Genomic DNA, 23,652 nt, shown 5'->3' with positions numbered 1-23,652 from the left:
TGAAATTAATTTATTGAAAAGATTAATGTTAATGGCTCCTACAGGGAATTCTGTCACATTTGTATCACTGGAACCCATCCAGAGCTTTTTTAGATTATGATTTATATGAATGAGCTTCTAAGAAAGGTGTCAAGTATGCTCAACATAATTATCTTACTGGGTAAATATCATATGGAACAACAAACCCTCAATAACCAATTTTTAAAATGAACATAAACAATACTTCTATAAGACTGATGTCTGAGAATAGTGAGTTCCTAAACAAACTATATGAAGCCATGTGTTTTGTTCCTAAAATTTTAAGCTCTGAGTACTTAATGTTTTATGCTATAGGTGAGTATACTTTAAGTGTACGTCTTTTTAAAGTATTTTTTATTTTATTTATATGTATAATGTTGTATCTGATGTATATTTTTGTTTCATGCATACACTTCTGTTTCGTAAGCAAACTGTTGATTTCCCTTCTTGAATATGTTCAATAAAGTGCTTCTGCTCTGCAGAAATGAAGTGAAATGGCTCCTTCCTATCGGTAGGGGGCAGCAGCGGGCGTCGCAGAGCCATTTCGCACAGTACCGCGTGGCGGAAACGTGTGAAGAAGAAGAAGTTGTCCGTCGCGCAGCTACACGTGTGAAAGTAGTGTGTCCGTGCAGTGAGTGAGGAAGAGACGCAGAGGAGCAGCAGACACATTTAACTCTTCACAGCAGACAACATGAGGCCAGGTAACGTTACACACACCTTTTTACATCGCTCTTATCACGTCACGGTTACTCGTATATTTTGTTCGTCGAGTGTTTGATGTTAAATGAGCTCGTGCGGGCTCGGCCTACACCGCCATGTTGCCCAGCAAACTGTTAATATTAGAGAAAAGTGCTGCCAGGACTGTGAACAGTCTCTCCGTTAGCAGAGCAGACTGCTCAGAGGAAATGTAATGTTTGGTTTGGAAGGTGTAGACTATGTGTAGACAGGCTGTGTGTAGACAGGCTGTAGGGACAGTGAACAGTTCCACGCTGTGTCGTGGAGCACACACGTGTTGAGCTCCGTACAGCAGATCAACAGCAGCGGGACTGTGACTCTACCGGAGCTGTGAACGGGCCACATACAACATGTTCGCTCTCGTTTTCCCTCCTTTGTGCAACAGGCTCCCACCTCGACACTTAAATGTAGCTTTAAAATTAAAGCCCGGGTCGGAACCATGTGTTATTGTGTTGATCGGAGTCGTTCCGCGTCCCACACAGTCACTCAGACTTGTTTCAGATCATAAAGTTTGTTATCAGATGCTTAGTCTTCACCAGAACTCAGTTCATGGTCTCACGGGTGTGTAAAAACTGTTTAGAAACATTTAGTCTGACATGGGGAAGGAGCGAGTACCGTCCACCGACATGATCAGTTCCAGCGTGCTCGTGGAGCTCAGTTACGTCCATGGCTGAGGACGTGAGACCAACGCGTGTTGGTCACAGGTCCTCACCAAACATGTCAGAAACACTAGCCCTAGGTACACTCTGATTAAAAAGCTGTTGGGTACTATATTATAGGTACGATACATTCATTTCCGGTCGTGTGTACGAAGCTCTTTAGCTAGCCAGCCGCCATTTTCGACTCCACTGACGAGCTGGGCTGTAGTTGGTCACATTGTTGGTTCACCATGCTGAGTGTCTCACAACGACCTGTGTCCACCTCTCAAAGCGGGTCAGCGCCTCATTGCACACAACACTGTGGTGGTGTAAAGGAGCAGTCTGTAGTTTTGGTGAAGAAATGTTAATGAGAAGAGAAGGATGTTCATTGGCTGATTTCTTTTGGTTTTTTCTGCCTAAATAAACAAACTTTGTTTTCATGACTGAATAAACAAACAAACAACTGACCTTAATGGACAACACAGTTTATACTGTTTTACTTTGTTTATATGTGGCGGACCCTGCCACCTTTCTAGCTTCACACAATGTTCTGGAACCTTATTTTCCTCTGAGAACAGCTTGTTTGTTCACTTATGGAAAGTTAGTTTGTATCGTTACCTCATTAATATTGTGAATATTAAAATTGTGAGCTTGAATTTCCTCTCAGAACCACACAGCTCCTGTAACTACTGAGGGCTCCCATCTGTAACTGGTACTTCTATCAGACCCGTATGAGTCTAAAGCAGACATGTTACACTCAGCCCCTGTTATCTGTGTTCTTCTTGTAGGGTTCAGTCCTCGTGGTGGAGGACGAGGTAGTGGCAGAGGAGGATTCGGTGACCGTGGAGGACGAGGAGGATTCGGTGACCGCGGTGGACGGGGAGGATTCGGCGACCGAGGACGGGGAGGATTCAGAGGAGGAAGAGGTGAGGCTGCAAGATGTGTTGTAGACGTCATGTAATTTCTGTCATCACAACATGCACATTATTGTTAATCCAATGTGGTAGAGAATCGACTTTTTCAAGCAGTTACAGGACACAGTGTTTTCATTAAAGAACACACGTTGGTTACCATTATGAACTCAACACATTGAGTGTAACCTGGCATGAGTGCAGTGTGTACCATCAAGGCTCAGGTGTTGGTTATCATTCTGACCCAAGTGGCTCTGTTTTAATGTGTCCTTTATTCAGGCGGAGGATTCAGGTCTCCAGACGGTGGAGGATTTCGGGGCCGTGGTGGTGGCGGCAGAGGCACCCCGAGAGGTAGAGGAGGACGGGGTGGCTTTGGAGGGGGCCGTGGTGGCTTTGGAGCAGGGAAGAAGGTCTTGGTTGAGCCACACAGACACGAAGGTATGTATTATTCCTGTTTAAAGTCATTCTGGATTATTATTTGGGATGCGGTCACTACGTGCTGAAACCCTGTTGCAGCGTGGTTTAAGCTCATGGAATGGTTTGATGCATTTTCTGAACATTTGTGTGTGTGTGGAAGTGGAGACACTCACTGTGTGTTTGTGTCCACTCAGGTGTGTTCATCTCCAGAGGGAAGGAGGATGCCCTGGTGACAAAGAACATGGTGGTTGGAGAGTCTGTGTATGGAGAGAAGAGGATCAGTGTGGAGGTGAGATTGTACTTCAAACAGTGTAGGACATCAGTATCGCACTACAATCATAACTGTTTGCTAAAGGCTCAGTTACATAATGCAGACCCTCCAACCTGTACACATTTGGTGTTATCAGAGGGGTGGGTACAGAAACCTGGTATTAAACGGGCCCTGGGGCTGAATTATTAAAGACAGTAATGGTAGTAACCATAAGTTCCAACTTTAGCGGCTCATTAATTAGTACTTTGAAATGTGTTCTAACAAACATGGGGAAAATATGATCGGCGTACCTGCAGCAGTGAATCACTTGGCAGGAGGAATGACTGGTTCTGACTGATGTCTGTACTCTTCATTGTATAATCAGGAAATAATTAGTTTTACTGACATTTTAGATTAGTTTCCAGCCTGATATTGAGTTTATACAGTGACTTTGCTGTTAACATTACTGTTGTTACTCTTGAAAATGAATACACTTTCATCCTGTTCTGAATTTTATTTTTGATAAAGCAATTATAAATGTTGGAAGAACTGATAAGAGATGCGATGGCGTCACATATACATGACAGGAACTTTTTGGGCAGAGGCTGGTACTCAAACACTTCTGATCTTGAGAAATCAGCAGCTATTGTCATTGGTCTTGTGGCCCCATTAGGATTCAACGTTTGCTTACTCTTTGTCTGTTAGGAGGGCGAGACAAAGATTGAGTACAGAGCCTGGAACCCGTTCCGCTCCAAGCTAGCAGCGGCCATCTTGGGAGGAGTAGACCAGATTCACATCAAGCCCGGAGCAAAGGTCATGTACCTGGGAGCTGCCTCTGGCACCACAGTGTCCCACGTTTCTGACATAGTTGGACCGGTGAGTACTGAAATGTCTCAAAGGTTTAAACTGTCATTGAATACAACACATCCACCATGTGGCCATTTTTCATCGAATATTCACAAGAACCTTTACAATATCAGTTAATTAAGAAAAAAAAAACTTGCTCAGAATGTCCCAACAATAATTCTGAAAGTATTAATTTTGTCAGCTGTTTTTTTTTAGTCTTGTTTTTGTTGTCCTTAGTTTATATCGCACTATTCCAGTGCCTGTTCGATTGCTTGGCCTCTGGTTTTGCTGCTTGTACCTTTCTTTAGAACCGCTCATCCACACTACGTCACACTCCACACTGACTGCAGAGTGTTATTGAAACATTAACACTGAAATTGATGGAAAGATGGAACTGCTCCATTTTCAAAACAAATAAGAAAAGGCATACATGAATATAAAGCAAGGCAGTAATAGTACAGTTGAACCTGAATGTAACGTTCTGCTGAGGGTAAGTAAACATGAAAGTAACGTGTGTCTTGTGTATGACAGGAAGGGCTGGTCTACGCTGTGGAGTTCTCCCATCGATCAGGTCGTGACCTTCTCAATGTGGCAAAGAAGCGCACCAACATCATTCCAATCATCGAAGATGCTCGGCACCCACACAAATACCGGATGCTAGTTGGTAGGTAGTCCTGAGCCCCAGTAGTAGCACTCCACAGATGCTGGCAGGCAGGCCACAATTAGGCCTTGTTTAGACGGCCAGTCCATATCTTGTACAGATGATATGTATCCAGATTGATTTTAGACCGTCTGAACAGCAAAAAAATAAATTAAATGAGCTTTTGGGGACATTTGATCCAAGCAGCACTTGGAGGTGGTCCAAACGGATCTATTCAGGTGCATCTTAGCCTGGTATGGCTGCTTGAATTCAGTTTCAGAGTGGCGTTTGTATAACTCGCAACAGACAGACAGCAATTCTAGAGTTCTGGAAGTGGATTAGAGCAGCTGACCAGAATCAATGTCTAGCAGCCGATATATTCGGCAAGAATTGGTGATCCATCATCACCCTGTACAATAGCACTGGCAGTCAATACTTCAGAACTATACCAGTCTGTTCTTTAAAACCAACTGAACAATGAATACTGTTTACCATATGTTTTATTTTCAGAGCGTTGCTTCAAGCAGTGTCTCATAATTGGTATTCACACACTGATTACGTTTATAATCTGACAAACCCGACCTATTTTTATGTGGAAAAGGTGGTCTCAGAGTATTCAGAAACTTTGCACAGGAAGAGATATTTAATTGCCTTAGTCCTTGTGGGCCACAACTCAGTCCTCAGACCAACTTTCAGTCTTCCATCCTCACTTCTACATATCCATTATTATCCTATGTTTTATAGATTGAATTTGTCCACTTGCACATCAATATTTACATGCATGCTCATTTGTTTACAACCTTCACACCTATGCATACCTCCATTTAAACTTTCCTTACTTCCTTACCCATCTCAGGCTCAATTAAAAGTCTTACTATACACATCAGAACCAGGGGAGTTTACATTACTATTACTCGCATCAAGAAGGGGAAATGAGCATGAAACAAGTAAAGTCACAGTCTGCTCACTCTGGGGTTAGAAATTCAGTCCAATTATTACTAGTGACGGTTAGTTAAATGATCTTTTAGAGGAAATAGATGTTTACCACAAGCTTGACATTAACGATATGTTGAAGGAGCAAGCTAATCACTAACACCCTGAATCTGCAAATAGTGTCTTCTGGTGGCTCTTCCAATTGGTTGTGTTCTTTCTGCCCATCTTGTGTCCTAAAGGCACACCATCCTCATTGGGAACAACACACTTGGTTCATCTTTCAGATTGAGTTTAAGAGTAATATGTGGACAGGTTGTCTCTTCTCTTGCTTCCCACCTGACAGGCCTCCTAATGAAGAGGCCAGCTGCCAGCAGCAGCTCATGGTTTTGTTGGGCTTTTTAAGTTATGTGGATTTATTAATAGGCCCTGACAAGCATGTTCACAGTAGTCATACTGGAAGCTGGCATTTGCACGAGCATCAGACATGCACTGAGCAGGAAAAAAATCATCCAGTGAGAAAGAATCATACAGACAATGGGAATTACTTATTGGAGTTGCAGATAAAATGTTGATAAAAAGTAAAACAATGCTTTAAGATGGCTACTGTGATCAGACTGGGTTTGTCTGGACAGCAATATGAACAGATTTTCAAAATTTTCCTGTCAACATTTTTTTATTCACATTGTGGTAACAATTAATTGATGAAATAAATAGACATCAATGGATACATATTGTCACAATGTTTGTAGGCATGCGTGTCTGTGACAGCACACTGAGTGTGCAGAGAGTAATGGTGTGTCTCTTTTCAGGCATGGTGGATGTTATCTTTGCTGATGTTGCCCAGCCTGACCAGACGAGGATTGTTGCATTGAATGCTCACAACTTCTTGAAGAACGGAGGACACTTTGTTATCTCAATCAAGGTACATTGATGACCTCCTTGACAGATAGCAGTCCTCCAACCTTCAGCACAAACTTGTTATGTCCTGTTATTGTGTAGTAAGCTAGTGACGTGACTGAAGTCCAGAGACGATGTAAGACTCAAACAGGTGGGATGTGGCTGACTGGGCCTCTCTGGACTCTTGACAGGACTATTTTAATGGATTGATATCTGCCAAATAAACTCACTTTTTAAATGTTTTTAGACATTATTTGACGATCAGAAGCATCTCATACTCGATGGACCAAATGTAATTAAGACCCGGAAACTAATTTCATGCACAGTACAGTACTCTCACTGCTGCTTATGACTAGTTTTGATCTGTTTGTTCGTACTGACTGTCTTGTCAGCTGTGTAGACTCTGATGTGTCTCTTTGCTTCAGGCTAACTGTATAGACTCGACAGCGGCTCCAGAGGCAGTGTTTGCCTCAGAAGTGAAGAAGATGAGTTCTGAGAACATGAAGCCACAGGAACAGCTCACACTGGAGCCCTATGAGAGAGACCATGCTGTGGTGGTTGGCATCTACAGGTAAACTATCAGCCAGATTGTCCTGAGCAGCTCAGATAAGATCAACCCCCTTTACCATGACACAACTGAACTGTTTTGTTTTTTTATTTGATCTTGTTTTTTTAACATGTTTAAGACATTTGTTTTTGCAAACTTAAATCTTCGAGAGTGTAAGACTCCTGCTTTGGATGGCAACCCTTTTATTTTTACAGACATTACATCTCCTGTACTAAACCCTTATCTATATAAGACTAGAACTTAGAGATTTTAGAACAGGCCCCAAAACGATTCTTACAAGTTCCACCTGACACCTAAGATTCAGTACACAGAGGATCTGCTGGGCTTATTTTGGTTCAGAATTTAAGGTGGTCTGTGTTGTCTGTGTAATATCCAATATAACATCTCCTTAAATCTATTACAAAGATTAAGATAGTGAGATGCCTGGATACAGTCATCCAAATGATCAATTTCATTAACAGTTTGAAGATTGTTCTAACACTGTTGTTTACTTTAGCTCAGAAAGGTGAGATGAAATATGAATTATGTATTTGTTTATTTGACAGGGACAGTGCACAGCCTCTTAGATGACCACTTTTCAGGCCAGACTTTGTGCAAACAATGATTGCATTCTAGATACAATTAGGTTATTGACTCTAAACCACTTCAATGCATTATTTCACTAATTGCCTGTAAGTCATTTTCATCAGTGGGTCTCATTCAGAATGTGCTTTTAAGACTTTTTTTAAAACAAATTTCAACGTCTTCTGGATACAGGCTGCTTTTTTGCAGCTTTACCTGTGTTTAAAAGATCTGCATATACCAGTAAAATTTGGTGTAAAATTTGGTGTAAAATATGGAATGTAAATATAAATCCATCTGTTAACAGAAGGTTTCTTAGTTAGGGATTTCTTAAAAGCCACCAATATTACTCTGAAAAATGTTTCTCTCCATCCATTCAAGTTCTTAATTGGCTACATCAGCGCAGAACTGCTTTTGGTTTGGTAGATGGTTTCCAGGATGCAAAGTGGACCCACAGAGGGAAACCTTAAAATATATGAAAATGATTTTTGCCGACTAGATGCCCAACAGTCTGTCAAATTACATAAACAGGTGACAGACATTGCATTTCTTTTTGGCAGGTGTATAGAAGTGACTACATCCATTCTAAATTCTGTCGAAATGGAAAGAGCTTATGGTTTTTCACTGTTGTCCAAATTTGTCCTCCTACTTCTCATAAGTTGCTGGAGGCTCAAGTATAATTTTAAATTGACCTTTTATACAAGATTCACCCTCATGCTCCCATTAATATAAAGGAGCTCACTCTCTTCGATCAGTATTGAATTGTTTTTTCAAAATGTCTCATTTGTAAGTGCGGTTCAGATTCTGCAAATTGAATTTGTCGTTAATCTCTTGAAAGCTCCTTGTTGTACCTTGACAACTGAGTGAGTGTGCTATGAACCCACTGGAGGGACCAGTCTCTGAATTGTTGTCCTTAGTAGTTGTAAATCCTGGGTCATATGCAAACTATTTTAACATTTCTGCTGTGTGTTTTGATCTGTCTGAACTAATAGTGAACTAATTACTAATGGTGTTATCTAAGAGTTGGTTGGCCAGTGAGGGAACCTAAATCTAATGAAGAGATGTTTCCATTATTTGCGGAATTCATTTCCATCCATCTTTATAGTTCGGCCTACACCAACAGATTAAAGGCCTTAGTTGGGTTAGTATATTATAGTAGTATTTCAGAAGTGGAAGAGCTGGACCCCCTGAGATCTGTGGCAGCTGTAAAATTGTATACGTTATCCTTAGTTTTTTCCCCCATGTCAGTACAGCTTGAGTTGAATGTATAAGGTGGTTCTGCCACACCTGCATGCACTTGCTGGATTAACTGGGTTAAACGGCTCCATCTTGTGGACTTCTAAAAAGTTGCATGTTCACCATGTATAACACATGAAAATCAAATAGTTCTGATAACATCTCAACCAATCATATGTAAATAACAAAGTGCAGCACAGTCAAGATAAATACTCACTACACACCATATATAAAAATTTTCATTCTAATCTAAACATGCATTCAAACTTCAAGTAAGGGGCTGGGGGAGGAGGATAGCGTCAGCCGACCTGAGGATGCAGGTGGGAATGCCGGCGAAGGAGGTCAGTCAAGTAGAGGGCAGTCAGTTTGTGGAGGGCTTTATAAGTGATGAGAAGGTTGAAGTGGATTCAGTTGGGGACAGGGAGCCAGTGGAGGTTATGAGGGTCGGGGGTGGTGTGATCACGGGAGTGGGTGAGCAGACGAGCAGCAGAGTTCTGGATATATTGGAGTTTCTTGAGGATTTTGGAGGATGTACCGTGGAGGACACTAATGCAGTAGTCCATTCTGGAAGTAATGAATGCGTGGCTGAAAAGGAGAGGGATGGACGGAGACAGGCAATGCTTTTTAAGGAGGAAAAAGGCTGTTTTGGTGATGTGTTTGACACATTGATCAAAGGAGAGGGTTGGTGGAGGATGAAACTGAGGTCGCAGATGTGAGCACAGGAGAGCTGTCAGTGGAAGTTGTGAAGTTTGATTTTATTTATGGGTATAAAAGATAAATCCAAGGGATAACATGTAAAATGTGAGAACACTTGTTTCCAACATGGTCCCCAACAGGACGGACAATAACACAACATATATAGATTCATCTAAAATAAAGATCCAAACACACCTAGATATAAAATACAGGCTTGAAACTTCAGTCTCTCTCCTAATGTCCTTTTTGTTCAGTCATTACATTATTAAAGCATTTCCTCATGAAAACATTTTTTTTCTTCTTTAAAGCGCAATACATACTCGTGGACTGCCAGTCTCCATCTAGTCAGTCATCTTGTTCCAAATATGGACCCAGACCTGACATCTAAAAACCTCCCTGGATTCTGGAGGGCTGTTCCACAGTACAGTCCCTGTAGAATTTTAACTGTTCCACCTTAAGCATCCCTGGCTTCTTGTATTCAGTATCTCCTACAGGACAGTGTTGTTAACCTGCATCTTAAATACCTTAGTTTCTTTTTCAGGCCACTGTACCATGCAGAACAGGCGTAATCAAAAGGGCACTGTATCAGTGTTAATACAAGGTTTCTTTTAATTGTGAGTCAAACTGCCTCGTTCTCAATACGAGAACTTGAGTTTACTGACACTTACATATACTTGTATATCATAATTTCTCAGCTATAAAGTCACCTGAGAGTGACTGATCTGGAGTAATGCCAAGGTAAATGACATGAGCCTGCGATAACGTGACATTGACCTCGCCGTTTAGGAAGTTCAATTTCCACATCTTCTGTCGATCCTAGTCTCTTTGGCCACAATTATGGCAGCCTTCAGTTTAGTTGTCAGAAGCTTGAGCTTCTCTGTTTTGGTCAGCAGGCTCCTCGGATTCAGGTGAATGACAAGTAGTCTTTTTTTAGTCCAATGCAATCTCCATAAAGCAATACCTCCTCCCAGCTGTAATTGGGGTATTACAGTTGCTGTGTTCCTTAGCACAGCAACTGTAATACCCCAATTTTTGGGGAGAGGGGAGCAGTTGTTGCTTCTGTTAAACTGATGTCTATCAGAGGTAGGATTTGAGCCTGGAGAGGGCAGTAGTGGTGATGTTGACAACAGTTTTGAGACGCGAGAGAAGGATAGGATGGTGGTTTGTGCCAAATTCTGCACTGAGGTTGTCTAGGATGATGAGGTTGCCGGCATCAGAGGAGAAGGTAGTTTGTAACTTCATTACAAAAAAGTCTGATGAAGAAACCCAATCAAGAAGTACTCGGACAGGTTCAAAACGAGTGACACCAAAACGTTTGGGGTAGCAATTTTACCATTCACCTTTTGTTTCTCTTGCACTTTACCTTACCTTGGAGTTTGTTTTCAACGTTTTCACCATCTGCCAGTAGTAGTAATTACTTAGCAGTGTGGTACCATGTAAACACCCAAGTCGATTGTACAGTGACATGCAGTATTAAGATCTGGAGGCAGTGAATTTACATATTAATATGGTGAATTTGAAACAACTAAACAGACAGGAACAAGTGGTTTTGGTCCTGCTCCAGAGCTCCATGACTGGGATTATGAGGTGAAGCAGTTTCCCCTACCTACTAATGTTCCCAGAGTTGAGTTATGGTGACAGGCTGACACATACATCCAGACCCTCCAAAACTGCTGCACTCAGCTCTCTGTGCAGGACTCCAGACTAACGTTTTCCCCTAGTATCCCCGGTGCTCCTAGGAGCAATTTTAGGAGCACAAGCACAGATTTTGGGAGCACCACTTTAATCGTCATACAATATATTAATATTTTTTCCACCTTAACTGTATTACTGACGAATGTTTTGTTGATAAACTATTTACAGAAATGGCAATCTTCTACTTTATTTAAAGAAATGTCAGAATGGAGTAGTACTTAAGTCATTTTCCCAACTTTAAAGGGAGGCTGCAGCAGCTCCTAAAAGCAGATATAAAATGGTTTAAAACTGTGTTGTGTAGTGTTAAAAAGATGGTAATCCCCTTTCTTACAGAGTTATTGACCAAGAAGATGATTTGCTTTTCTTGTTTATCTGTTCATCCTAACTATTATAAGATTCCTTGAAATGCAGACTCCATAAAACATTAAAGTGTTTTTAAGTGTCCCACTCTCTAAGGTTTGTAATGTATAAATCATTGGGATTGTGAAATCCTTACCCCATTTCACAATAGATTATGATTTCAAAGACTGGTGTGAGCCTAGCCTAAATAACACCTCCAGAAAGGCAACAAAGGTAATGTACATTAAAATGTGTGATGCTACTCTTTAGTTTAGTAATATCACTCCGTTATCATGGATCCCAACGGGTTTCATTCAGGAACCGCCCTACTCCGCCTCTGATTGGTTGCATTCTTTATGCTTGACTCAAACTGTTCACGCACGCAGTAGTTCTGGTAATGTCTGTTTTTTTGCATTTGTAGTTTTGCGGGCAAACCGACCTCTTTGGCCTCTCTCCCGGTCTTGCGCTGCTCTTCTCAGGGTCACACATCATCCAGTTGTCTGCAGGGTGGGCTGCCACTACTTCACCACCCAGACTGGCCGTTCTACCTAATGAGCCCAGAGACACTGCAGCTGCCACAGCCAAAGGGCAACTACAGCGCATAATCCAAAAAACATTGAATGTACAGTTTGGAAATAATAACGAGTCAGTTACACTGACAGATTTCCATGGCCTTGGTAGACTGCTGGACAGTCTTGCAGCAAAGAGCAGATCCGGAGGATGTGTGACCTACAGAGGAGCAGCAGAAGACGGGAAGGGTGACCATAGAGGTTGGTGTGTTTACCTGCAAAACTACAGATCAGAGCTGCCGAAAAATAGACATCAACAGAACGACTCAGTCAACGCCTTGAGTCAAGCATAGAGAACACATCCATTGAGGTCAACCAATCAGAGGCACAGTAGAGCGGTTCTTGTCAGAACTCGGGTGGGATCTATAATAACTCAGTACTACCACCTGGGGGGGAGAGTGTGCCTGCTGGTTGAAGATGTATACTGCCAATCAGTGTAGTAGAGGGTAAGGGATTCAAAGAGATATTTCGGTAACGTTACCTCGAGCCAGAGTACATCATGACATCGATAGTCAAACTAGCCAGGGCAGCAATGCTAACGTTAGCTCTAGCTAGCACCTACTGGACAGCTCTCTCAAATGAAAGTTTCACAACTACCTGTGACATCATCAGTGTTGACTGGGAGATGCAGTCCAGTGTGATTCTGTCTCCAGCGCTGGTACAGTGACATAACCAAGTGTGGAAATAAGTCCAGTTACGTGGACGGGGCACCGGAGCTCATTGTCTGTTGAGCACTGGATTAAATGGAAAGCGCCTCATAAATATCACTTCATATTCTAAAAAAAATACTGGTTAAAAGGTGTTGATGGCTATTCAAAAACCAAAGAGGGATCCTGCTCTTTTTTTATGTGTTAACATGTGCCTGTTTCTCTCCACAGACCACCACCTAAACTGAAGAAATGAGGAGTGGAAGAAAGCTCTGGAGACCCGATTACCTTTTTCAACCACCATCTACTTTGTCAGTGTTGTATATTGCCCTCCTCTTCTAATTTGATAGTAGTTGTATAACTTTTATGTTGCCAGAGTATGAAGCAGAATTATTGTAAGCTACAATTTGTGCTTGATACAGTTTATATGTTTGTTTTTTTTGACATACCCAAGAACTTTAATAAAATGTTTGATTCTTGTTTTTGATTTGACTGTAATCTGTGAGCCTTGTTATAGTTACAAACAGAACATGGGAGTACTTTAACACTGGAAACATTTTGACAAACATTCATGAGAACATTTTGGTGGTTAATAAGCACTGAACTGCTCTCATGTCCCCTTAACATGAAGGTCCAGTTAACGCAGGTCCGTGGTGGTCCAGTTGCCAGTTAATCAGCCCAGGGCCATCACCTGGACCTGCATGTGAGATGATGGCCAGATTTCTTATACTGGTATTGGTCCAAACTAGATTTAGACCTCCGACGTATGGCCTCTGTTTTACAGGATATTGACTCTGGGATATTGACTCTGGGATTGAACAAAGGTGTTGGTCTTACACTGTTCTATAGAAGTCGAGGGAATCAATCAGGTTTCTTAGTGTTAACTTTGTCAGCTCGTTAAAAAATGCCTCTTTTCTCTCATGCCTGCTGACAAATACCTCGAGGTGGGTTCGGGTACTGTGATTTGCTTCATGAGAAATAATAACGCCAACACATTTCCATTTAAAGGCTAGCTTTTGGAAGTAAAGTGTGTGACTGCCCGCTATGAATTTGTTTTGGCAGCCATTTTGTGGGAAATTTCTCTGGAGCGCGCTGGGCCGTACTTGCCTGGTGTCGGGAGTGCGCTCTCAATGCAGCCCCTCTCCTTTGACCGATATTAACATCACGGAGGGGCTGGCCAGCATAGAGCTAGCTGTAGCTGTGCCTGCTAAAATATAATTTTTCATATCGTTTACCTGTATTGTACAGCGGCCCATCGGCTGGCCGTTGCCCGCCAAGCAGCCTGCAGTGTGCGGACTGTCTTCCTCCAAATTCCAATGTCAGTGTTTTATTAGGCAGCTAGCTGTTAGCATGCTAGCTAATAGCTAGCTAACTAATGTTAGCTTCTTGCCTCTACATTAATTGAACAAGCGGACGGGCTTGCTAATCTAACTGACCCACGCTGTCGTTGCAACGTGGTCTCTTTTATATATCTGACAAAAAACTCGACAAAGTAAATTGCGCTTGCCGAACAGAAAGAAGACTGAATTCGGGGTGTCCGTGGTTGAGGCGGTGGGCTGCCCACCTCCCCTTAGGCACGGCTAGCCGTGCTGCGCCGGCAATCAGTCCCTATCGACAAGCCGCTCTCTGAGCTCCGGAGAATAACGCATTTTTTTTTTTTACTGGAAACTAAACGCACTGGGATTTTTATCGGCAACACATTATTTGGATTTCTGCTGTGGAAGAGGGACGACTGACCCGGGGGAGGGGGCTCGGTTCGTGTGGACGGAGGGCGATAGAGGTTCCGAATATGGCTGATACGCGGAACTTGGTTCGACACACCGCCTGAGGTAAGAAATAGCCGGTCGGCGTTTGTCTTTTTAATTCGTGTCTATGTGGGCCTAGCGCTAGTTGACTATTGTCTCTAGTATGTGCATATTAAAGGCTTGATAGTCAATCAGCGATATCAGTACTTGATGGCATATTGTTACCCCTTCCTATGTTATTCGCCCCTGTCACCGGCCTCGTGTCCCCATTCCTCTACCACTGCTGTTAAGATGGCTAATAGGGCATTGGGCAGGCTTTGATGAAAGAGGTGGGTTAACGTCGGTGTTGGACAATGGACCAACAATCAAGGCTTGGCTGTCGCATCTACAGTAGCTGATAAGTGCATTATGGTGATGGACTTCACAACGTTACCCCGTTATAGTAGCATGCAATGTCCTCCAAGTCTTCTGTTATCAGCCTCTTGCCCTTCTCGTTTACCTTGTGACTGAGTCGTTTCTAACAGCTAACTATGTGGCGAGTCTACAAAGTGTTATGTTGGCCATTTAGAGAAAAATGATCGATTCGATCTGTGTGTATGTGTGTGTGTGTGTGTGTGCGCGCGCGTTAGTGTGTATCTAGGCAAGTTTCGGTAGCAGTCGCGACCTGCCTTAAGTTACCGCACGACACCAGATAGAATGGGAGAGGATGCCGGCGGAGCAAACCGAAGGGAGACATGGGAGATGAATGGGTGTGTTGCTGCATGATCGAAACGTGTTGATATGCTCTGCTATACAGTAGGTCATTATATCCCGATGTGTCGGTTGGATAGCAGCTGCTTTAGTTGTCAGAGCAGCCAGCCAGCAACCCCCGATTGTCCTCTGTAAATCTGCAGCATTTCATCTGCTATGGCAGCTAATGCTAGCCGCTAGCTTAGCTACCGCATCAGCCCCTACCCTGCCCTGGAAAAGAGGGACACAGGCACTCAGTTGCTGGGAGATGGATGCCTCTAGTTAAGGAACAGGATTATAATGAGACCAGTGCTGATGCACAGCTGAAAGAATCATGACTTGACATCTCTCTGTCTGACTATATGGGTCTCTGTAGTCCTTGTTCTGTTGTTACTTAACAGAAGATGTAATCTGAAATAGTCTATTCTACAGTGGGGTTGCTGTTTTTCTTGTGTTCAACATATTTGAGTCTCAAATTGGACCTTTCTCCCCAACCACTACTCATTTTTCTCAAATCATATGTTGGTAATTTTGAACCACTTGTATGCATGATTGCATTCAACCTCCTGTGTAAAAATGGTTTAAATGATGTGCAAGTTTTACCTGAACCACAGGACAGCCATCCGTGTAAGAAATGTAAAATGTATTGAGCACAAATCCATACCCTGACATTCTTATACAGTACTTTGCAACCTCAAAGTTATCTTTGCATAAGAAGTGATATAAAGTTCCTAAGCACAAATTTCAATTTCAATTTACTGCACATGCCTAGCATATTCCAACTTTCCTCTGTCTTTTATGAAACAACTCCCAATTCTTGGAATAGAATGCTCAGATTTTTTTTTCTTTTTATATTATGCAACCTAGAGTTGTCTTTGTGTATTAAATATTAAGAATGATTGTATATATTTCAACCTACATTACATTATTATTACCATATCCTTGTCTAACTAATTACTCAGTGAACATGTTTCTGTTTCTGTTGAAGTTCAAATTGGTTCAAAGGTGAGATTTTTTCACTCATTATTTGAAGACATTGATTAAATGATCACATTAAGACAATATTTCCCCAGGTTTTGCAGTACTGGCTTTTAAGTTAGATATGGGAACAATAACGATAATTATTATCTTATTATTTGCACATTGTACAGAATAAAAAGAGTCTTTATAGTGACAACAATTTTCACTGCAGGGGTCAGGAATCAAACAACCATACCCTGTCGATGGACAGCCACAAACACTTCAGTAACTTGAAGCATCTTAATTATTCCTTATGCTTGCTCACTTTGCTCCACAAATCATGATTCTGAGTAGTCAAAGCTGTAATGCTCTATGTTTTTGCGTATGCACTTTACAGCATTAAGCACAATTTATTTTACCATAATGTATGAAACTTCTCCCATTACGATGTCCTGAAGCTTCTTGTTGGCAGCTCATGGCCTGTGTAGTTCCATATTTATGACATTGTATATGAAACATTAAAAACATTGAAATAACGTCTTCAAAGTCATATTTCACTCATTGGTGAAATGTAGTTTACATGAAGAAATACCTTCACGCTAATCAGTATCACTTGTCTTCCAACCTACAAATTAAGCAATCATTAAAATGAAAAACGAGTGTGTTTTGTGACACATTGATGGTATAAACACATTTCAGCTGGTTGAAAAGATGGCAAAAAGACATCTGAGACGTTCAGACTGAATATCACCCAGTTTTAAATTAAAACTGATGTTTAAGTCCGAGTTGGTGCTCACTGGGTACATCCATTAGATCTGGAAAAGAGCATTTAGGTAGTTGGGTTGGGTCTCTTAGTGTTGATTATTCATCAATTGTTCCATTCAAAACGGCTTGGGTGATGCACCTAAGCGTTACTATTGTAGGGAACACCATTCACAAAGTTGATTTGAATCGATGTTAAACAGTAATTTTTTAAAAAATTTTTTGATGTCACCATAAGCATTGATGTAATTCTTGCAAGACCGTTATTCAACAAAAAATGTCAGGACATTTTCAAATCGAATATTCTTTGAAAGATGAAGACTGTACGTTGAGGCAGTGTCGATGTTGAAGACTGCATGTTGAGATGACATTGATGTTGCAACGTGACGTTGGTTCAGTTTTAATTTTGGCTATATATTTCAACCCCCTGACAACGTCTAGTTTTAGAAGTTGTTTTAACATCAAGCTGTTTCCAGGGTGGGCGAAGGGACACATTTCCTTCTCCTGCCAGTGAGGATGTGCAAGGTTCCAGTGGAATTGAATGTGTAATTCAGGCAGTTGCAATGTTATTGAGCTACACAGGATCTAAGCCATATTGTTAATCTTTTTATTTTGTCATCAGACAAACTAGTATAGAACAATGTCCTAATTAGCAGATGTACCTGAGACAGAAATGTGTCTATGCAGCTACTGATGAAAAAGTGAAAACATTTGGTTTGTGCCAACAACCTGCTATGCTACTGAGCTCTGTTCATCATGAAAGATGTTCAGCTGAACCTGCGGCTTAGTTCCAGGCACCTGTGGCCAGCAGGATGATTAGTTCTTTTCACAACATTGTCAGTGTAACACAACTGCTTACCCATCACCACCACCCTGAGTATGTAGAAATGCTAAGATTTCTGTGATTACACTTACAAGCTGAAACCATATTTTATGGAAGGACAGAAAAAATGTGAAATAACAAAAACAATACAATGACACTTAATCTAATTTAGATATAAATTTGACTCTTAGTGTTAATGTTAAACATGACTGTGACACTGATATCTTGTAAGTTGTGGTATAGCAATATATTGTGGCATAATAATTTGCAATATTGCCAAGTGTCGTGCCACAATATGCATGAGGATATGCGTCATCAACTCAAAAATAGATTGTAATATCTTGTCAAATCTTGTCAATTAGATCCCAGACTGGGTGCACAGTGGGGGTGGAGCATGTAGGAGTGGCTTTTTCAGTGCCAGACGTTCTGTGTTCTCTCTCACTATAAGTTAACGCTCCTTCCCACACATACAATGTTATGTAAATTTCTGGCTTGCTTTTACCACTGGATGGGTTTTGCAGTTGCAGTCACAAAAGATACAGACAATGTGCTCTCTGACTGAAAGCACAGCTGTGAAAAAAGTTCAGACCGTGAGTGACAGCTTTGACAGATACATTTCAAAACTAATTCGAAACATTATCATGATGAATATGAATTATTTTTCTCTTCATTCTCTACTTTCTCAATAGTCTTGTTCCTCTTTGCTCCTGTCTGCCTACATTCATTGACTTAACTTGGAATAATAGCACTGTTACTCATGCTGAACATTTTTGATCATCAGTGGATGTGTTTCAGTTGGTGATCCCGGTGATAGACGGTGGTTGGGCATACACCAACTACAGTACTTGCCCACCACCCCCTCCGTCATTCCACTATTTCAAGAAATCAATATTTAGTTGGATGATGGACACTATATGTAGAAACTGCTGCAGGCCGTCTACTCCTTGCAGCAGCGCCAGCAGCAGAGTCGCAGCACGGAGTAGGAGTCACATTTCACTTATAAGATGACAATAGTCACAAGAAAATGGCTGGGGAAAGCTGTCGAAGCGAAAACCGAGAGTGCCTAATTGACAATATTTCGATTTAAATGAAATGCTAACAGGAACCTGGTAACATTAATTAAAAGGAGTTGGTCACCTTACTGTGAAGTTGTAGGTGTCACCTGCAGCTCTTCATCTACCAGCTGTTTTTAGTTCCAGTACTCCGATGTAACAATAAACTCAATGAACACAGTACATTTCCTGAGACTACCCTACTTCAAAATAAAAATCATCTTTTTTTTCACTAGTGAAATGCATTAAATGTGAAGCTACAGCAGGAGGAAAAGTTCGGTTTGCATGAACAGTGAATGAACAAAGCACTTTACAGATAGCTCAGCTCAACTGGGTTCAGCAACCTCCCAGTGAAAACGGCTAGAAACCTGACAGAGACTGAACACAACCTCCCAGACCTACGGATGCCAGTTTGAAGACGGGGGATACAGGAAGGAGGTGATTTACAGTGGCTCTGACCGGGACTTTGACTCCAGGGACGAGAAGACACAGCAAGCGGGGAAGGAAGAGCGATGAAGCGGCAGAGGAGAGAGAATCTGGCAGCAGCAATGGGGGAAAACAGCGTGTAGAGTTAGAATGTTTTCACTTTACTCTGAATTGAGGATTTATTTTTGACAAAATCATTGGTGATTGGGGAAAGACAAAGTTTGAATGAAGTGTGTTTTACGCAGAGTTAACAATTAAACTTGTCTTAGTTCAGTAAAAGAGAGAAACTTGAATTCGTGTTGTATTTTCCTGTTTATTAAGGAAAATAGGTGTAAAAATATGTATCTTCTGATATTTTCTCAGTTTATATTGTTAACCCTTTGTTGTGTTTTTCCACTACTCCAATGAAAACATTGTTTCTTGTGAAAAATTTGGGATCTTTAAACAGACACCAGGAGCGGCTGTTGGGTGGAATTTATGATGTACTTGTAAGGCCTGCCTGTAGGACATCATGACTGCTAAAGCCAGGGTTCCCCCTTTCTATTTTTTACAGTGTCACAGAACTGACAGAGGGTCTGGTTGAGCTCCATTCAGGGAATTGTTTGAAAGTCAATGACGAGATCTTTCTTGGCACACCAGCTCTGACTTTTCCAGCTTCTCAGTTTCTTTCCTCAATATCGGCTTGTCTCCTCTTTATCGTCCTCCTTTATCCTGTTCCTCTCACTCACTCACTCACTCACTCATCCACATTTCGCCTTACCCGGTAAATCAAAATCATCAGCAAACCTGACATTTTTAAACAATGTTAAAACATTTTACAATGGCTATGAATGCTGCTCGGCCAATCATAAAGACTGTAAATATCAATTTTATACCCTTTCTTTTAAATTAACTGTTACATAAATGCTGATAAAGTTAAAATATCTATTGCAAGTCAGCAAGATGGCTGTTGAAGGAGGGCGTAGTGTGACAGGTGTTACTAATCCAAAGTCCAATGTCATTTTGCAATCAAGTCGGCCTCAGCAACGGAAATTTCTATGGTGGGTGATATGGTGCGCCATTATGCTATGTGACGGGCGATTTAAAAAATAAGTGCAGTTTATATTTGCCCTACAGCTGTGTTAGGACGGGGATAAGGTCAGCAGTCTTTGGCTCTGGCCTCGTCAATTAAGAGATTTTCAATCGAGAGGATCTATAGGTCTCGTCTGAGTTGACTCACCATCAACTTCAACTCAATTGAAAAAAACAGAACTACATTCTTTGAAATGGCCACAGTTATTCACTAATTACTTTTCCTGGTTAGTTTGGTTCATTTCGATGTGAAAGCTGTCAATCAAACCCTTGGGCTGACCAAACAAACGGACCAAGACTACTTGAAAAAGTGGGTCTTGGTCCACCTCCCAGCAGACTCTGGTGTTGTCGTTCGTGGTGTGAACGCAAGCGGACCAACCAAAGGATTTATGATTATAGATACATGATTTTTGCATGATTTCAAGCACTTCATTACTAATCCATGTGCTGATTGTGAACTGTACATGAAGCAATCTTGTAATTGATCTGTAGCCAAGCCGTGTATTTTTTATAGTCATTTCATATGGTAACATGTAAGCATGTCAGTGCAGTATTTTCCTTGATTGATAGGTGAAAAATTGTTAAAAAAAACCCATCTGTGCTTGTATCCTACTCCATGTACTGTGACAGTTTATTGAAGTCCATTAAAAAGTGTGTGACAGTTAAAAATGCTAATAATAATCTAGGGCTGCCCCCGACCAAGGATTTTCTTGGTCGACCAGTGGTCATCCTTCTTCTTTTCAAAATGATCCCATATTTTAGACGTCTTTCCCGACATGGTTGGCTATTAATTGTTAACTGTCTAACCGCGATGTCGAAGGGACCTGCCGTGTAAAAAAAAACCACTGACAGTGAGTGAGTGTCACGAGCTCCTGTGTCTGGCCCTTCAAATTAAAAGCCCTCCAGCCTTTTATACACAGACCAGCCGCCAGTCACATAGATTTTGACTTAAATTTGACAAGACACGGCTCCAAATGTTTTTGGCTTTTTTTTCTGTGACCAATCGACCAATGAAATTTTGGTCTGCTAATGATTTTTTGGTCGACCAGTGCTTGGTCGACTATTTGGGGGCAGCCCTATAATAATCATATCAGTTATTTCTGTTAAGTGAAAATGAAATTGGGCTTCCATCCAGAAAAGGGAGGTTCTTACTAGAGGCGCTGATAGGACCTTTTTACAAACTATTGTTATTGGCTGAACTTGGCTCCGATAGTTGCCGATGGCTGCGCAGCCTCCACCGACCGTGCGGGGGAGTACGTCACCATTTTGCATGGAGGTTACACTCAGTCATCATCATCAGTTGAGGGCCACTTCTGCTGAAAATATCTAAATCCTCTTAATCTCCCTCTTCATCTAAAGTAAACAAATTGACACAGACAGGTAACTGCTGTACATTAACATTAGATATGCAGCAGCCATACATGGGTCAAACGGACAGCTACTGCTAGCTTTTCAACTCAAGTTAAAGACTGTGTCCTGCACATCTCTAAAGTTACTCTATTTTACTAATGTTACAAAGCCCCAGTTTTACTGTAACTTATCACCGAGAGGGTGGGAGAGAGAGGGCCCTAATGTTCAGTTCAACAGTTCAAATAAAGTTAATACCAAAGATTGTTTAATTTTGAAAAAGAAATCAGAACATTTAAAATATGAATATAGATGACTATGTTTACCTGTCCAGCTTTCACCAACAAAAAATAATCATCATTTTAATTATATATATATCGGCCAATTAATCGGCTATTGGCTTTTTCCTTCTACAAACTATTGTTATTATATCGGCCTTTAAAAATCCCCAATTGGTCGACCTCTAGTTTTTACCCAAGTTTCAGAAATGTTTGATTTGGTTCACATTGGTAACTGCCTGGCGCTGATCATTCTTTCAAATATTTTGCAGACAGCTCTTTTTTCGCAGGGCCATATTAGCTGGTGAGCTGGTAGTTTAATTTGTTACTGCTTGCTTTCCCGTGCTTTGGTAACAGTGGTGCTATGATTGAAGTGCCTTAGCAGCCTTGGAGCTGCAACGACAACCCGATGCAAATAGCTGGCAAATCCATCATAATGGCAAAATGTAAAGTGTGCGCGAAGCATGGCAGTTACCACGAGTGGGGTTGTTGGCTGCCACAATGGTTTTCGCATTATCACGTACACAGGCTATGACTCGACCAGGTAACCCCTTCGTCTGCACAGCCTTGTTCAACCTGTAAGCTAGGTTGTCTGCTATGTCTAGTATGGCCTCGGTGAGCAAAACTGCTGTTATGAAATGCCAGTTTTCGCTGATGTAGGTGCATGTAAAAGGGATTTAACTCTCCGCAGTTAATGCAGTCCAACAGTCATATAGCCACCTTGTCGGCTGAAGGTAACTGCGCCTTGAGCTGGTCTTTCTTTTTCTAATGCAGCTTCTCAATGTGGCTTGTAATTGAACCTCCTGTAGGGGTAAGCCAGCGTTAGCCTGGTTCAGTGTAGTTCACTAGCTCATCAAAACCCGTCACCATCCACCACGTTTATTGACATCATGTCCTTTTCCACCAAATCAGCAGAGAGTTATTGCCTGTGCACACACATCATTACATTACTTCTAGTTTTTCTGAGCTGCAAAGGGGAAGTACACCCTCTTGTGGTATAAAAGTTAATATATGTGAGCTCTGGAGAAATGGCACACGAGACATACAAGTCCGGCTAGCATTTTTAATTGGTTAGATTCTTAATGAAAATGAAATGATTAATGAATAATTACTAACCTCTCTAGAGTGAGCAGGGCAAACGCATCTACAAGCCTAGAACAAAGTACAGGCTGTTATCATTCTGATTTGACAATGTTTAAATCACATTTTTACTTTTCATCTGAGCCACAATATAACCTTTCAGCAGCAGATCTTCTCCCTTCAGTGTCACCTGGCATCTGACTAAATGCTCCAACATACTTCCCCAATACACATCCATGGACAGCTGTGTGTAGCAGTCCTGTGGTCTGGCAAACCGGTCCATTCAATGAGCAGCCATTGATCACATCTTGTAAGGTGAACTGTGTTGTTGTTATTATTTTTTTTTTTTTTACATGTTACTCAACGCATGACTTCCTGTGAATCAATCAACCTACCTTATGGTAGGTTGGTTACAGGATGGTTATAAATGTCCACTGGTCTGTGTGCATAATAAATGACAAATGAGCATCTTGATTTGGAAAAATAAACAGTTCAAATTCATATTTTATCTGCCTGTGCGAGTGTTAATCTACATGGGCTGGCCACCCAAGTATAGTGTGTCGGAAACACTGGATCACGTCAGTGCGACCATGCTGGGATGGCACAGTGCTGATGTCGGAAAAAGCCAACCCCTCTACAAAGCATGTCGGCTTGCCGTTTTATCGGAGTTGAGCAAACCATCATGTCTTCAACATCCCAGTGAACACCAACCAGGATTTCAACGTTGATTTTTAGTTAAAAACTGGCTGATATTTGGTTTGAATGCCATAGATGTCCCATAGA

General features: G+C 41.5%; 2 protein-coding genes across 2 annotated transcripts in view; both read left to right on the top strand.

Annotated features, from left to right (window-relative positions):
* Positions 1-553: 553 nt before the first annotated feature.
* Positions 554-13,076, top strand: fbl (fibrillarin). The gene is made up of 9 exons (XM_084357398.1): positions 554-719; positions 2,180-2,317; positions 2,582-2,740; positions 2,914-3,008; positions 3,675-3,845; positions 4,347-4,479; positions 6,198-6,310; positions 6,711-6,856; positions 12,828-13,076. Exons 1-9 carry the CDS (start codon positions 710-712, stop codon positions 12,850-12,852), a joined length of 990 nt encoding a protein of 329 aa, XP_084213524.1. The 5' UTR covers positions 554-709; the 3' UTR covers positions 12,853-13,076.
* Positions 13,077-13,719: 643 nt separating this feature from the next.
* Positions 13,720-23,652, top strand: part of dyrk1b (dual-specificity tyrosine-(Y)-phosphorylation regulated kinase 1B) — a 75,439-nt gene continuing 65,506 nt past the window's right edge. The window contains exon 1 of the mRNA XM_084358469.1: positions 13,720-14,425. The gene's annotated coding sequence lies outside the window, so the exon portion shown is untranslated. The remainder of the gene's footprint in view (positions 14,426-23,652) is intronic.

Source organism: Pagrus pagrus (genome assembly GCF_965226575.1).
Source record: "Pagrus pagrus genome assembly, chromosome: 7".
Lineage (NCBI taxonomy): Eukaryota > Metazoa > Chordata > Actinopteri > Spariformes > Sparidae > Pagrus > Pagrus pagrus.
The sequence above is the reverse complement of the archived record's forward strand: the minus strand, read 5'-3'. Positions and strand labels throughout refer to the sequence as shown.

Coding starts and splice junctions, on each gene's coding strand:
- fbl (XM_084357398.1), top strand. Junction 2,741..2,913: donor TGAGCCACACAGACACGAAG/GTATGTATTATT, acceptor GTGTCCACTCAG/GTGTGTTCATCTCCAGAGGG. Junction 3,009..3,674: donor AGAAGAGGATCAGTGTGGAG/GTGAGATTGTAC, acceptor TTTGTCTGTTAG/GAGGGCGAGACAAAGATTGA.